At 42.7% G+C, this 16371-nt stretch overlaps 1 protein-coding gene across 3 annotated transcripts in view; it reads left to right on the top strand.

Annotated features, from left to right (window-relative positions):
* Positions 1-4491: 4491 nt before the first annotated feature.
* Positions 4492-16371, top strand: part of MFSD10 (major facilitator superfamily domain containing 10) — a 29148-nt gene continuing 17268 nt past the window's right edge. The window contains exons 1-6 of one of the 3 annotated variants that reach the window (XM_012552361.3): positions 4492-4637; positions 5697-5748; positions 9434-9673; positions 10267-10363; positions 12599-12702; positions 14396-14554. In XM_012552361.3, coding sequence (XP_012407815.1) covers positions 9491-9673; positions 10267-10363; positions 12599-12702; positions 14396-14554 — 543 coding nt within the window. In that variant the 5' untranslated portion in view covers positions 4492-4637; positions 5697-5748; positions 9434-9490. Of the gene's footprint in view, positions 4638-5026; positions 5219-5696; positions 5749-9433; positions 9674-10266; positions 10364-12598; positions 12703-14395; positions 14555-16371 lie in introns of those variants that run through there. The other 2 variants (XM_012552360.3, XM_031941717.1) reach the window with 2 other exon arrangements.

A 16371-nucleotide genomic window follows, 5' to 3' on the forward strand; every position in this document is an offset into this window, starting at 1 on the left:
AGGCCAGTTACTATCATCATTATTATAAAGGCAGGGAAGATCTGGATTGCTGAAGACAATATATTTTGTTATTTAATCATGTCAACTTCACGACCCATTTGGAATTTTCCTGGCAAAGACACAGGAGAGGGTTATCATTTTCTTCTCTGGGTCATTTTGATGAGGACAATACAGCCTCGCCCTGGAGAGCATCTGCATTAAAATGTTCCTTTCAGATGCTCCCCTTTTTGGATGCAAACCCAGCCCAAGTATGTCCCTTTCAGATGTAAAACCTATGCACCTTTTGGATGCAAACCCATCCCAAGTACTTTCCTTTCGAATGCAAAAACCCAAATTGTTTTGTTTCTGTATATAAGTAAGCTCCAGAAAATGTCTCCTTGCAATTCTCTGATATTGCCCACTAAGAGAACATCTTAGTGTCTTTCTCTCTTTAATAAAGTGCCTTTTCTTATCATAGCCTTTTGTGTAGCGTTTCTCGCTGCGAACCCCGAACCCGCCATAACTTGGTGTTTTGGAGAACTAGGAGACCAACCCATATTCCTGCCACGATCCATACCTCATCAATTTTACAGACCAAAAAAGCAACTTGAATCACATCACACAGCCAGGAAGTGTCTGAGGTCAGATCTAAAGTCAGGAAGGTGAATGTTCCTGACTCCAGGCCCAGGGCTCTATTCACCGCACCACTCAGCTGCCCAGGGACAATATATAATTCAGCGGAGCCTGGAGCACTGTGGGAGTGAGAACTCTGGTAAAGTGACTTTTTACTGCATTTTCTAATTTTTCATGGATCTAGGGACAATGTGAGGCCACAGTGAGCAGTATTTATTGTAATGTTCTATTCCTCCACCCCCTCAGGCTGCTGATCCTTGTCCCAGACTGGGCATTCCACAGATACTTGGGTGAGAATAGTGTGATCCCAGACCCAGGAAAGTGTCAGCTTCTTTCCTAGAGGCCAAAGTCAATCTCCCTGCACAATGGGTTTCATTCACATCCAAGAGGAAGGAGGAGGGCCCTTGGTTTATTCAATAGCACCCACACTGGTGAAGTCAAATATTCTCTCTTCTAGTTATATATATTTATTTTTTTCTTAATTCAACAAGCATTAATATCAATTGCATGCAAAGTCCTGGGCCAGCGGGTCAGCTGGAAAAGTATCTGAACTTCTCTCCATCTTTCCCCATCTTGGGCTAGGGTTATCACCTATCTGAGGAGAAATGCAGGAACTTCTGCAGTGTAAGGATCCTGGGGTGAGAGTGAGGTATTAAGTCAGATGAAGCTGTATTTATTAAGCACCTACTTATGTGTCAGGCACTGTGCTAAACTTTGGAGATATAAAGAAAAGAAAAAACAAAGAGAAGTCTGAAAGAAAGGAAAAAACCCTAGCTCCTAAGAGGCTTGTGGCGAAATGGGGAAAGATACCAGGCAAACAGCTTTGTATAAAGAAAATATATATCAGACAAACTGGAGATAATCTCAAAGGAAATACACTAAATACATATAAGGAGGGCTGAAAAAGGCCCTAAGGCATCTAGGTCAATCTATAACTGAACAGTAATTTCCTCCACAACCATTTCTGTTGGTTCCAATTTGTAGCAGACTAGTATTCGGCATACACGAGGCACTTAATAAATGCTTGTTGAAGATAGAAAATACATACACACACACACAGAACTATGGAGACTGTAGATCCAGAGTATTTTTGTTTGTTTGCTTTTTCTTTCTCAGGGCTTTTCCCCCTTTTGGTCTGATATTTCTTGCACAACACGACAAATATGAAAACAGCTGGATGATGTCAGAGGCCTAGAGAGACTTACATAAACTGATGCTGAGTGAAATGAGCAGAACCAGGAGATCATTATACACTTCAACAGCGATACTATATGAGGATCAATTCTGATGTACATGGCCCTCTTCAACAATGAGAGGATACAAATTAGTTCCAATTGATCAGTAATGAACAGAACCAGCTACACCTAGCAAAAGAATACAGGGAAATGAGTGTGGACCACAACATACCATTTCCACTCTTCCTGTTAATGTTTGCTTACATTTTTGTTTTTCTTCTCAGGTTATTTTTACCTTCTCTAAATCTGATTTTTCTTGTGCAAGATAACTCACTCTCTCTCTCTCTCTCTCTCTCTCTCCATATAATGTATTTAACATATACTTTAACATATTTAACATGTGTGGGACTGCCTACCATCTAGGGAAGGGGGAGAAGGAAAGGAGGGGAAAAGTTAGTTGTAACAGAAGTTTTTGCAAGGGTCAGTGTTGAAAAATTACTCGTGCATATGTTTTGTCAATAAAAAGCTATAAAAAAAAAAAAAAAACCCATATACGTCTACCATGTTTAACAGGTATTGGATTACTTGGGGTAGAGGATGGGGAAAGGAGGGAAAACTGGAACACAGGGTTTTGCAGGGAGTAATGTGGAAGAATTGTCCATGCATATGTTTTGAAAATAAAAAGCTTTAATAAAAAAATAGAAAAGAAAACATGTTTAAAAGGATAGTACAAGTTTAATCTATATGGGATTGCTTGCTGTCTCCTAAGACAAGAGGTAAAGGAGGGAGAAAAAATTTGAAATATAAAATCTTACAAGAATGAATATTGAAAACTATTTTTACATGTATTTAGAAAATGAAACTACTATTGGGAGAAAATTAAATGCTTGCTGATTGACGGAGGCAAGCAGTGTAGTCAATGATGGTGATAATAGCCTTTTTTATAGCTTAACAAAATGCTTTATATTACTTATCAGATTTATGGATAAGTTGAACAAATGAATAAATAAGATAGAAAGCACTGTGAAATGTAAAATGGATAATTCTGATTGCATTAAATTGAAAAGTTTTTGTACAAATAAAACCAATATAGCCAAGATGAGAAGGAAAAAAAAATGCTTTACACGGTAACTCATTTGATGCTCATAACAAACCTATGAGGTCCCCCTTTTACAGATAAGGAACCTGAGACAGATCAGACGAGTTGCCCTGGGTCATACCGGCAGTAAGCGGGAGGAGGATTTGAATTCAAGTCTTACGGATTCTAAATGCTTTGGAATTGGGTTTGGGGAGACTTTGTGGGAATCTCCTGCCTGCTGCCTGCTCCCTGGATGTCCTTGAGTTTCCCTAGCACCAACTCTGTGACTAAGTGACTCGGCTGCCAAGTCTCGAAGTGAAGGGGATAGCCCATTCCACTGTCGGGATGGCAGCCCCCCAAACACTGAAGGCCTGGGAATCGCCCACTTGAGGAGATACGGCAGAATGAATACCATGGGCTTTAGACCTGGAAACAACCTTCGAGAAAAAAATCTACTTCCCTTCTCCTTCTATTCGGAAGAGGAAATTGAGGCTGGCCCAGAGAGGGGGAGCAATCTGCCTAACCTCACACAGCTGCTAAGGAGTGGAGCCCGGATTCTAATACTGTTGAGGTCAGGAACCGAATGTTGAGGTGTAGACCACATGTTGAGGTCTACATTTGGGATACCTAAATGAAATTAGGGTTTAGTTAAGGTCTAGTGCCAGGTTTGGGGTACAGGGAGTCAAACAGAGTTCCCCTGCAACCCCCTTAGATTCGGCGCAAGGATACGCGGTATATGAGGTCTAGAAGCGGGCCGATTCCCAATAAAAGCATTTATTAGCCCAGAGAGCTAGATTAATAAAAGAGGTTTATTATTGAGTCTAGAAGTAGGAGATAGGTGAAGGTAGAGATAAAGAGGGCACTGGACAGAGGGTCCAGTGGACAGAGGATCCTCACATGGCGACCATGTTTGGAATCTCTGCAAAAAGGGGTTCCCAGTGTGGTCCTTTTAAGTCGGAGACTTAGCTCGAGGGGCTTTGGGGTGTAGCCCCAAAGTTGGCTCAGATCCGGGTGGGGGTGGGATAGGTCGGGACCTTCTATTGGAATTCAAAGGGACCAGGATTTGTGAGTCAAAGGGTAATTTACATTAGCTAGGGGGATTGGGAATCAAAGATTGGGATCTTTCCCGCATCAATACGATTCGCTTAATAATGATTCTCCAGGGCTTAAATACGGCTCAGCTCCTGCTTTTATTCTCTGCTGGGGGCTCTTAGCTTCTGCTCCGGGTCTAAGCTCCGGAGCCCCGGAGATGCAAGATAAATGGCTTCATTCACTGGATGCTCGGGATCTTGGGGTGTGTGTGGGTTTGGGGGGATGGCTTTCTCTGCCGCCCCACCCCCAGCCGCGAGCCCTGCAGCGGTGCAGGGAGAGGGATCACCCCTGGGAGGGCAAGAAGGAGGGAGGAGGATTCCGGGGGAAAGATGGGGAGGGAGAGAAAGATCCCCCGGGGGGAGAGGAAGGAGGGAGGGACAGGGAAGAAGAGGGGGGCCGCAGGGAAGGCCGGTTGCTCCCCGCTAACTCTAGGGCGGAAGAGGAAACGCGCCAGAAAGGGTTCTCCGAGACCGGGGGATGGAGGACAGGGAGAGGAGGAAGGAGGAAGGAGGGTGGGGACTTGCGGGCGGAGGAGGCGGGCGGGGCTTGGCCTGGCGAGGAGGGGCAGCGGCCGCGGCCTCAGCATCGGCTCGGGACTGGGCTCCCTCGCTCTCTGCTCTCGCTCAGCCCCTGCCCCAGGCGGCTCCGACGCCCGCACAGCCGCGGGCCCGAGCGGCCAGGTAAGCGCCGGGTCCCGCCCCTTTCCTCCCCCCCTCCCCTCCCCACTCCCGGGGGGGACTCCCCGGGATGCCGGGACCCGCGCAGGAGCCAGTGCCCGCTCCCTGCCCCTTCAGGTGTGGAAGTCCCCGGCAGCATCGGAGAGGGCAAAGAGCCCCTACTGTAGCTGAGTGACATTGGGCAAGTCAGAAGCCTCCCAGGGCCTCAGTTTCTAACTCTGTAAAAAGAGGGATGGAAAGCTCCCCACGGTCCCTCCCCGTTCTAGCCCCGAGTAGGGAAAACGGGACCGGGATCCGGCCTAAGTGCCTAAGGTCGGCCCGGAGCTTCCCGGAGGCCCGAGTAGGGAAGGCTCTTGGAGCGGGGGAGTATGTGAGCGGGGCTTTTGAAATAGGAATAAGATTATGAAATGGAGAAATGCTTCCCAAGGGAAAGCGCCTTCGGGGGCTCCCTCAGACACCGTCGAGTTGTGCTGGAAGTGTTTCTGCAGGTGACATTTCTGCTGGCGCCGAATTCAGTGTCTCGCGGGGAGAGCGCGCTGCTCCCCTGGAAGATGCCCAAAGCGAGGGGCTTCCCGGAGATGGGGGTGAGCGGCGGATGAAACACTTTTCGAAAAATGCCCGTTCCCCTTCCTTTGGCCACGCCCATCACTATAAAAGCAGGGAAACTTTGCTTGGCTTGCCGGGAAGAAGAAAAAAGCTACCAGAGTGCTTTAGCAAGCCTGTGCCTGGGGCTCTGGACTTTGAATTGGGAGACTAGAATTCTAAATTGGTAATGACTTATTGTTCCCTGTGGTTGGCCAAAGCACTCTGCAGCCCTATGAGTCTCGGTTTCTCCAGCTGCTAAAAGAGGAGGTTGAATAGAAATATTATGAGAGGTTCGCCGGCTCAGACTTTCTATGTCCTGAAGTGCTTTGGAGAGCTCTAAATCTCCCGTTCTGGGAATCGCTGGTAGTATATGAATTAGCAGGTTAAAGTAAGGTTTTATGCCCTGACCTGACAGCCTTTCCCCTCCCTTCCCCCCCATGACTTGAGTCAACGTTTCTGAATTCTGCTTCTTAACAGTGTTTGCATGGACAATCAGCAGAGTGACCATTAAGGCAGCTGGGAAGCAAAGGTCAGTCTGATTTCAGCAGAATGGTCAGTGGAACTGAGCCCCGTGTTCCTTGGAGTTCAGAGCATCTGACCTTGACAGAAGTCTAGCATTTTCTTTTTTGGAATTGGGAGAATATCAGAACTTTAGACAAAAAGATCTTAGAACAAATCACAGACTAAAAGCAAAAAGAATATAGAAGATCAGAGCCAAAGAGGACCTTAATTAGTCCAACTTGAAGGCAGCTGCTGGGAGCTGAGAAGAGTTAAGGACTTGTCCAGGATCACACAGCAAGTTCAGAGTAGAAATCTGGGTAGAATATAGAACTTTTAGCAACTAGGCTAGAGCTTTTTTTCCAATATATCCTAAAACTTTTCAGATTTATTGATTCTTGGCCTAGGAGAATCATTAATCTAGATATTAATAATAATTATAGTTCAATATTCCCTGAAACTCTTCAGATTTTTTGATTCTTGGCCTAGGAGAACATTAATCCAGAAATTAATAATACTTATCATTAGCATTTAAATAGTACTTTAAGCATTGCAAATTGCTTTACATATTTTATTTGATCCTCACAACAACCTATAATATAGAAGCAACTATAATCCCCATTTTACTGATAGGGAAATTGAGGCCAAAAGGAGATAAATGACCTCTGCAAGGTCATATGGCTAGTAAGGTCAGAGTCTAGATTTGAATTCAGTCTTTTATCTGGATAACTATATATTTCCTTGATTTCTCAAACATAGTTTTATTCCCCTAAGTCCATCCCTACAGTCCCAAGTAAAGGAGTAGCCAGGAGAACAATAACCTTATGGTCTTTGGTTATAGATAACAGAACTAGGAGAAGGAAGCAGAAATTATATGGAGGTAGATTGCCGTGGAAATCTTGCTTATAATGAGCCACAGAATTGTCCAACCCAACAATGGAATGTGCCCCCGTCTCTAGAGTCCAGGAAACTCATCACTGGATGTGGATAGTAAACACCTACTGTGTGTGGAACACAATTGTGCACACAAGGTTTGGATAAAACCATAGTTCCTACCCCCTGAGAGTTTATAGTCTGGGAATGAGGCTGGATCAGCACAGGTCAGGTCCAGCGACAAGAATCCTTGCTGTTCCTTATATAAGACACTCCATCCTCTCTATTCATTCAGTGATTATCCCTCATTCCTAGAATGCTTTTTCTCCTTGTCTCCATCTCCATGTTTTCTTCACTAAAATCCTACCTTCTACTAGAAGCCTTTCTTGGTCCCCTTTAATCTTAGAGTCTTCTCCGAGATTGTCTCCAATTGTTTTGCACATTTTCTCCCCAGGAAGAAGGTAAGCTCTTTGAGGGCAGACTTGTTTTTTCCTTTGCATCCCCCAGAGTTTAGCTTGGTATATAATATACAATTCAAAGCATAAATTGATTCTATAGCATTACTGGAAATTAATCTACAATTACTCTGTAATGGGCTGAGGTTTGAGCTGATGCACTGAGGTCCCAAGTACATGAGGCTAGATAGTAATTGGGCTATACTCTATTAATATACATGATTGGATTAAGAATGGTCCCTGCCCACTCTCCTTGCAAGTCCTGATGTGTTGTATAGGAAATGACGATTTTGGTGGGTGGAGGCAGAGAGAGAGGGAAGAAGACAAGCTGGGAGAGATTGGGCATGGGTTCGAGACTCCGAGCTGCTGGTTGTGTGGCTGCTGGTCGAGCTAGCTTCTTGACTCAGCTGCACACATTGCTATCGCCGATTCTCTTCCACCTCCGATCCTTCTTCACTGAGAATAAAGACTGACGATTTTCCCCTAACCTGAATTCCTGTCTCGTGCTGATCTTAAAATATACGATCTTAACATTACTCAACTTAGTAAATACTGACTGTGTGGCAGGCACCATAGTAACTCAGAAAACCATATATTAACATTATCCATATTTTATTATATTTGGAGGGACAACTGGAGGTGCAGTGGATAGTGCCAGACCTGTAGTTAAGAAGACTCATCTTCATGAGTTCAAATCTGGTCTTGGACACTAGCTGTGAGTGGACAAGTCACTTAATCCTGTTTGCCTCAGTTTCCTATTTTGTAAAATGAGCCTGAGAAGGAAATGGTAAACTACTCCAGTATCTTTGCCAAGAGAACCCCAAAGGGATAACAGAGAATGAAAACAACTGAATGACAAATTGTATTTTTATTTTGTTAAGTATTTCCCAATTACATCTTCATATGGTTCAAGCTGTACTCAGTGTTGCAGGCTACAAACCCCTCATTTGACGGATGAGTTAACTGAAGTCTTTAGAAAAGGAGAAATGAATTTGCTTCAGGTCTCTTAGTTGAGAGATGACAGCACTAAGACCAGAACTTCCAACTCCTAGGCTGATGTTTTTTACCTTCTCTAACAAGTCACTTAACTTTCTGAGCCTCAGTTTCCCTATTTGTAATATGCCCTCTTCTACGTGAGGATCAAATAAGATGATGTGTGTTCAGGGAAACTTCAAAGGGACAAAGCACTTTTTGAAAAAAAAAAAAATTATTTTTACAGAAAGAATATCTCCTCTTTGAGTTTGTGCTCCTAAATACTATCTGTTTGGGGGAAAGAGACACACAGACAGACAGACAGGGTGAATAATCATTTGTACTGGATTTAGGGCTGGGATGATGAGGTGGGAAGGGCAGGAGAAACAACCTCATAAGTTTCTTTCCAGCAAGGTGATTCTGTGAATTCTGTCTGAAATTCAGGCTGTTGCAGCCTGTTCTGAGAAGTAAGTTTGAAACGGTTTAGCCACTTCTCTCCTAAGAGTGTTGTAACAGTGACAAGCTCCTTTTGAACTGTTACATAATAACTGTTATAGGGTCTTCCATCCTCCTTACAGATGGAGAAACAGCAGAAGTTAGGGCTGGAGCTTTGGAACATAGAGCATAGAAAGCCAAGACTGGATCGAACTTTCTTAGAGATCAATCAACCCCTTCATTTGAGAAACAAAGAAACTGAATCTCAGACTAGGGAGGGATTGCAGTTGGAGCATCAGGCTTGGAGTCAGGAAACTCCATCTTCCTGAGTTCAAATCTGGTCTCAGACACTTACTATGTGACTCTGGCCAAGTCATTTGATCTTGTGCCTCAGATTCCTCATCTGTAAAATGAGCTGGAGAAGAAAATGGCAAAAATACTGGAATGCTTTGCCAAGAAAACCCCAAATGGGGTCATAGAGATTCGGATACAATTGAACCACCACCCACTTTGCAGAGCCAGGACAAGATAGGTCTCCAGCCCACAAAGCCTTTGGGGCTTGATCAGTGGGACTTTTGTCCACTTTCTGGGTGATGGGAAGAACAGAGAGGTCCCAGCATTCTGGGCATGTCACTCAAGGGAGGGAGGTCATCTGCCCTTGCTCTATCCACTATACTACTCTCCCCAATATGGTGCCCTAGAGAGTGAATGGTTCTTGACCTTGGGAGTTAAAAGGATGTCTTTAAGATCAAAGAGGAGCAGCTAGATTGTGCAGTGCATAAAGCATTAGTTCTGGGGTCAGGAAGACCTGAATTCAAATTTGCCACGGGCAGGTGGCTCTCGTGTATTCCAACACCTCTTTATTGCAAAAATGCCTTAAAGAGGAGCAGAAGATTCCAAGGGGAAAGACCTTGGGGGGGGTGGAACATGGTGGGGGGCAGGAGAAATGGGTTTATTTGATTGTGTTCTTCCTCCCCTTAGGAATGTGAAGATCCCACCAGTCCCAGGTGCTCCGTCTGGGAGAAGTCGGCAGGAGATATGGGTCTGAGCAAGGAAGAGGGCTGTACCCGGCGACCTCCCATCAAGGCCCACTCGGAGCCCCCAGAACCCACCGGCCGAGTCATCACTATTGTTTTCCTGGCCCTGCTGATTGACTTACTGGGCTTCACACTTATTCTTCCCCTCTTGCCTTCCATCTTGGATCACTATGGCAGATCCAATGTGAGTGGCTTTGTTCCTGGAAATTTTGAAACATGGGCTAGGGGACGTGGAGGGTCGAGAGGGGAAGGTTGAGGAGAAGAGGGAACAAGCTTTGAAACTGCTAGTGTGCATCCACATACACACAACCCCAATCCCGCCCCCCCCCCCCACACCCTCCCTACTATCATAAGGATAAATTTATAATAAATAAATTCAGCAGAAAGACTTCTTAGACTTGCATTAGAGGGCCTGGATTGGAACCCTGCCTTTTAAAGTGCTTTCTAAACTTTAAGGTGCCAGAGAAATGTGAATTATTTAATATTATTACTCACTTAAATAGAAACCACATGTGTTTGGTTGCAGGGACAGTAAGAGGCGAGGGGTGGTTTTGTGAGGTTTGAGAGCTTGTAAGAACTTATATTAGTTTTAGATTAATTCTTTAGCTCAATTTTGCATATCCATATCTCTCCCTCCCCCCCAGAAAAAACAAATATTCCCTCCCTCTCTAGATATGCTTCTTTTAAAATCAGGCTCTCATAGTGGTAGCTAGAGCAGTAAAGAAGTTAAGGAGCTTATTTGTGGAATTGTCTGACAAGCTTTTCTCCTTTCTGTAGGACCCTTTTTACCAGTCTTTACAGCAGGGTGTGGACTGGTTTGCTGCGACGGTTGGTGTGCCTCCTGAGAGGAAATATAACAGCGTTTTATTTGGAGGTACTAGTCTCCCCCTGAACCTGCATTCGGTTTCATTATGGGGTGAACATCCAATATAGGGGCCTAGTTAGTAGCCCTATAGCACCCCTGGCTGTTGCTTCTGACTTTTATGCAGCAACTTGATTGGAAAGATTCCTGGGAAGAGTATATCCCTTGAATTCTGTGGCCGTTAGTTTTTCTCTGCAGAATATGGATAATAATACTATCCATCTTCTTAAAGCAGAGCACATATGCTACTTCCTCCGTGAAACTTTCCCTGATCTTTGATAAAAACCTTCTGCCTAGGACCTCACGATTTAATCATTTTTTGTACCTTTTTAATGTGTTGAGTGTGCACTGCATTTATCTCAAATTTCTTCCCATATTAGACCATAAGCTCTATAAATAAGAATGTTAAATCTAGTAGAAAGAAATTTCTTCCCCTAGATTGTAAGTGTCTTGCGGGGCAGTAATTATTTTCATTTTTCTCTTCTTACCCTAGCTCCATCTGGGTGCATAGTAGGTATATAATGCTTTCTTAGTGAATTTGATTTGAATGAGAGTATGGGTTCTTCTTTAAAGCTTTGTATCCAAGGGTATGCTAGCAAATGTTTAATTACCAGACTCTGGGGAGAAGGGGAGGAAAAAAAAACATACTCATAAAGTTTTTAATTTTAATTTGCATTAAATTTAGCATTCTCTCTGTCACTTTCTTAAGCCTACACAATCAACAGTGAATCAAGTCCCAATATATAGGGTAGAAGTTTAATTGTTCCTGCTGAAAATTTAGTTAGCTCTTGTAAGCTGATTTGTGCTGGCTCCAGTACCACCTCCTCCCACACTCCCCAATTCATCTCTCCCAGCACATAACAAATAAGATAATCACTTTAATTTTATAGCTAAAATGTATATTAGTCCAACCCCCCTCATTTAGAGATGAAGAAAAAGCAAGAAGGTATTGACAAAGTCAATTTGAACCTACTTCCTCTGATTGTGAATTGTCTTTTCATTTGCATCATATTTAAGCAAGTATTTGATAAATGGGAGATAGGAAATGGCAAAAACAAAGTTACTTATTCTAGGCTTGTTAAGAGAATAAAGTAATCTCATAGATAAGAAAGGAATAAGAAGAGCACAAAACCCAGAACTGATGATAGACCCAGCTCTGCTGTTTTCAGGGAAATACAAGAAGGGAAAGAAAACTTAAAAAATTATTTTGGGGCTGGAAAGGATGTTAAAGATTCCCTAGTTCAATCTCCCAATTCTATAGACCCTGGGATTTTTGTCTGGCATCCAAAAACTAAAAAGTGACAGAATTTGGATTTGAACCTTGGTTTTTTGACTCCCAAGTCAAGAGGCATAGAGATAAGTAGCAAAAACAATTACAAAACAAACAATGCCACATAAATGTGAAGTATGACGTTATTAGAAATAAATCACGAGTTCTCATGATCTGATGATACTGGGGGAAGGAGGGAGAGAGAATAAGAATTTATAAACATTATCTCACTTGATTTAATACTAGCAGATTTGGAGATAATGGAAGACGGCATTTATAATAGGCAGCATTTATGTTGTGCTTAAGGTTGGCAAAGGACTGGAGAAATATTCTCATTTGATTTTTACAACAACCCTGGGAAGTATGATTTTACAGTTAAGGAAACTGAGGAAAACGGAGGTTGTTACATGCCCAAGATCCCTCACCAGTATGTATCCAAAGCTCAATTTGAACTTGTTTTCCTGATTCTAGACCGGTCTCTATTCACTGGACCACCCCACTGCGGCGGTATTATCACAGGGATTTTGGTGGTGGGAATAGCAGTACCAGCAGCCGCCGCGTGATTCTCGAGACTGTAGCAAGGTTCCTTCCAGCATTATAAGAAGCATGTTCTTCACATTCTCAGCCACCCCTTGGGCCCCTCTCTCCTGCCCAGCCAAGAGACTCACCCTGCCCTCTCCATTCCCTGTCCCATAGAGATAGCATCTTAGGGTATGTCATCCTGCTGACACACCTGTGTTTTCATCAGCACTTTGTCAGGCTAAAAGAACTTTCAGCATTCAAAGAACCCCCTCCTCTCGGGGGAGAATTTCAGAACCTGGAAGAGGCCCATTAGGAGTAGGGATCTCTCTGCTGACTTTCCTGCCCAAGCCAGAGGGCAGAATCCTCCCCCTAGGAGGGGAAAGTCTGGCATTGCCAGTGTAAGGAGATGGTTGCTGATGCGAGGGGCTGCAAGGCTAATGCTCTCTTTCTTTCAGGCTTGATTGGCTCCATCTTTTCCATCCTGCAGTTTTTCTCCTCTCCTCTCAGTGGGGCAGCATCGGATTCCTTTGGGAGACGGCCAGTCATGTTGCTGACTTTGGTATGACTCCTGAGGGTCTGCAGGCCAGGGGGTGCACACATATTTTTGTAAACAACCTTTATTTCCTTGACCCCAAGACAGATATTTATCTGTTGAGAGAGGCAGTTAAATGGAACCTTAAGCTAACAGGGTAAATTTGAGAGTGTGATATCTGCATCTAGGAAACAATTTCCCCTCAGTGGAACCTCTGAAGACTCTGTCAGAGAAGTTATTTCTTCTTCTTCTTCTTCTTTTTTTTTTTACTATCCCCATTTTAAATTTTTTTTTATTTTTCTTTTATTATTATAGCTTTTTATTTACAGTCATATACATGGGTAATTTTTCAATACTGACCCTTGCAAAACCTTCTGTTCCAACTTTTTCCTTCCTTCCCCCCACCCCCTCCCCTAGATGGCAGGTAGTCTCATACATGTTAAATATGTTAAAGTATATGTTAAAGCCAATATATGTATACATATTTAAACAGTTATTTTGTTGCACAAGAAAAATCACTATCCCCATTTTTTCTTTTTCTTTTTTAATAGCTTTTTATTTACAAGTTATATGCATGGGTAATTTTACAGAATTGACAATTGCCAAACCTTTTGTTCCAATTTTTCCCCTCCTTCCCCAGATGGCAGGATGACCATATCCCCATTTTTAACTGGGGAATCTGAAGCCAATGATTTGTCCAGTGTGAGTCAGCTAGTAAATATTTGAGGGTAGGATTCAAATGCAGGTCTTTCTGACTACAGGTTCAGCATCCCATCTAGTAGATCCATCTAGTAGATCATCTAATTTCGGCTAATAAAGAATGTGTGCTGAAAAGTTTAAAATGCAGTCCAGGTGCAATGCTATATGTGCATACTTCTCACATTCTGCCTTGTTTTACAGCTGACTATATCTTCCTTACTATTTTGTAAATTTGAAGGTAAAGGGTATATCTTATTCATCATTGAATCTACCGTCAGGGCCTACCACTGTGCCTCATACATAGTATATACTTTTTTTTTTTTAATTATAGCTTTTTATTTATAAGATATATACATGGGTAATTTTTCAGCATTGACAATTTGCAAAACCTTTTGTTCCAGAAGTTACTTCTCGTTAAGACTTATTTAAATCTTTTCATTTTTTTTGGTGTGTGCTGATGAGGCGGTTCATATTTTTCAACCAGCTGCGTTCAGCTAAGTGCTCTTGAAAAAATACGTTTTATTAATTCACTTTGTCTCTTATCGTTTCAAGATGGGTGATCTCCCGGGATTAAACCCTCTTTTGTAGTGAAGAAAAATAATTACGTCAAAATATCTGAAACAGGGACCATAATTGACAGTGTTTCTAAGATTTGGCCGTAATAGATAAAAGGCTGTGATCCAACTGAGCTGAGCAAGCTTTTGGAGAAATTAACTCTGCTTTGACCAAGCTGTCAGAGTAGCTGCTGATTCCTAGATTCCACAGGAGGTAGAAAGAGAAATTTGAAGGGGAAAAGACTGTGCATTTCCCCTCCTTATAAACAAGATGGTGAGATGTGTTCTCAAGGATGGAAAGGGAATATGGTCGCTATGGCAATACCCTCAGAATAGACATTTTCTCTCTGCTTGCTATTTGTTGCCCACTTGGTTGACACTGAGGGGCCACTTGAGCTTTCTATTTGCAGACTCCAAAGTCAAATCAGGGCTCAGTATAAATAATAGTTTCCCTTGCTTGCCTCTAGGTGGGACTGATCATGTCCTACGCATTGTGGGCCCTCTCCAAAAGCTTCGGAGTCTTTCTGCTCTCCAGGGTCATTGGAGGAATCAGCAAAGGCAATGTTAGCCTTTCCACAGCCGTCATTGCAGATCTGAATTCACCTCAGGCTCGGAGCAAGGGAATGGTAAGTCATGGAGAGTTTGCTCAGCTATATCTCCTTAAGCCTCCTTGACTTCTCCCTGCTGCCCCAGAGGATTTGGGCCAGCTCTTACTCTATTAACCGTGTCTCTTTTTTGCTTCATTGACTCTCCCAGGATCTGGGATTTCTTTCTTCATCACTTGTACCCTCTGGATCTGTTTCTCCATCTGTAAAATAGGGAGGTCAGTTCCTGTCTTGTTGACTTCACAGAGTAGAGAGAGGAATCAGTGAGATAAAGGAGGAGGAAATATTATTAATTTTAAAAAAGATTATCCTTGTGTAAAGTATCACTCCACTTTCTTGGTGGGGAGGGAGCGTTTAGCAAGCATCTGGACTTTTCCTGGTAAACTTTGGGCAGTGACACGAACCAACAGGAGACGGCATAAGGAATTAAAAAAAAAAAACTTGCTGAAGATGGGAGACCCAGATTCTAGCTCCAGCATTGTTGCTGTGTGATTGAGAGTGGGCTTCAGTATCCCCACCTGTGAAAGATGATAATCATAGTCCAGCTGGATTCACAGAGCTCTTGTAAGGATAAAATAAGAGGGTGGATAGCTTTGAAAAAATAGAAATATGTCTTCCAGTTACTCCAAACGTGACTTCCTATGTCCTTAATGTAGGAGTATCAGTATGTATATGTGGGCAATCACATTTCAGGAAGCTGTGATTTTGTTACAATATGGATCATACCTCCTTTGACAGATTTTGATTACTCAAAGTTTAGTGGTTGGTCATCCAAAAATGTTAAAGTAGGAAATAAATACATAATAAACAGGGTCCATGGTGGCTTGTGAACTGTATAGATCCCTTTTCAGAATAACATGAAATCAAATACAAAGAATTATAATCTATGTTGAAATATAATTATCAAAATATTTAAAGGAACAAGTTTACAGACTCCATTCCTAAGCAAGCAGATTTTACCTCTCGTCCTTGAAATCTCTGGTCCATACGTCATCCTGGGGGGTCCATTGTTCCAGGGACTTTCTTCTAGATCTCTTGGCGTTATATAGGTATCATTGGAGGGCAGCATGTGGGCTATCCGTCGCTTATACCTCAATTTCCACATGTGAGCAGTTCACTTCCTTTCCTTATATTTCTTTTCTATTATTTATCCTTTGTAATTTGTTAATATATTGCAACCTACTTATGCTCGTCACATCTCTCCATTGTTTTTTGGATGACTGTAACTTTAATCGTTTAGAGACTATGGGATTTCATGCACGGCAGCTATGTGGCGTCGTTGAAAGAATATTGACATATGGTGGCAAAGGAACAAATTGGCAAAATTGGAAATAGTCAATGTTGGTGGGGCTGTGGGAAGATAATCATGTTAACACACTGATAGAGGAGCTGTGAATTGGTCCAGTTGCTCTGGGAAATGGTTTGGAGTTATGCTTAAAAAAAGTGACTTTAAGATATTCATTCCTTTTGACCTAGAGAAGGGAGTATTCTATGGTAGCCATTGGGGTAGGGAGGAGGAGTCCTTGGCTCGACTCTGGGTATTATAAGAGATGATGAGGTTTAATAATAAGTTTATCATCTTGAGACCGTGTAGCGAACTGACCAGTTTCCAGGATATGGAGATGGGGTGCGAAGCTGAGCTTTTTGATTCCTGACTTTGACATTTGTTAGCTTTGGACAAGTCACTTAATTTCCCCCAATTTTTCCTAATCCAATCCCCTAATTTAAACATATTAATAAGCATTTATTTTCTCTTTCTTCTTCTCTTTCCATTGGGGAAAAAAAAAGGTCCTGTAACAAATACAAACACATTCCTGAATTGACCATGTTCAGAAGCT

This window comes from Sarcophilus harrisii, chromosome 6, assembly GCF_902635505.1.
Source record: "Sarcophilus harrisii chromosome 6, mSarHar1.11, whole genome shotgun sequence".
Classification (NCBI taxonomy): domain Eukaryota; kingdom Metazoa; phylum Chordata; class Mammalia; order Dasyuromorphia; family Dasyuridae; genus Sarcophilus; species Sarcophilus harrisii.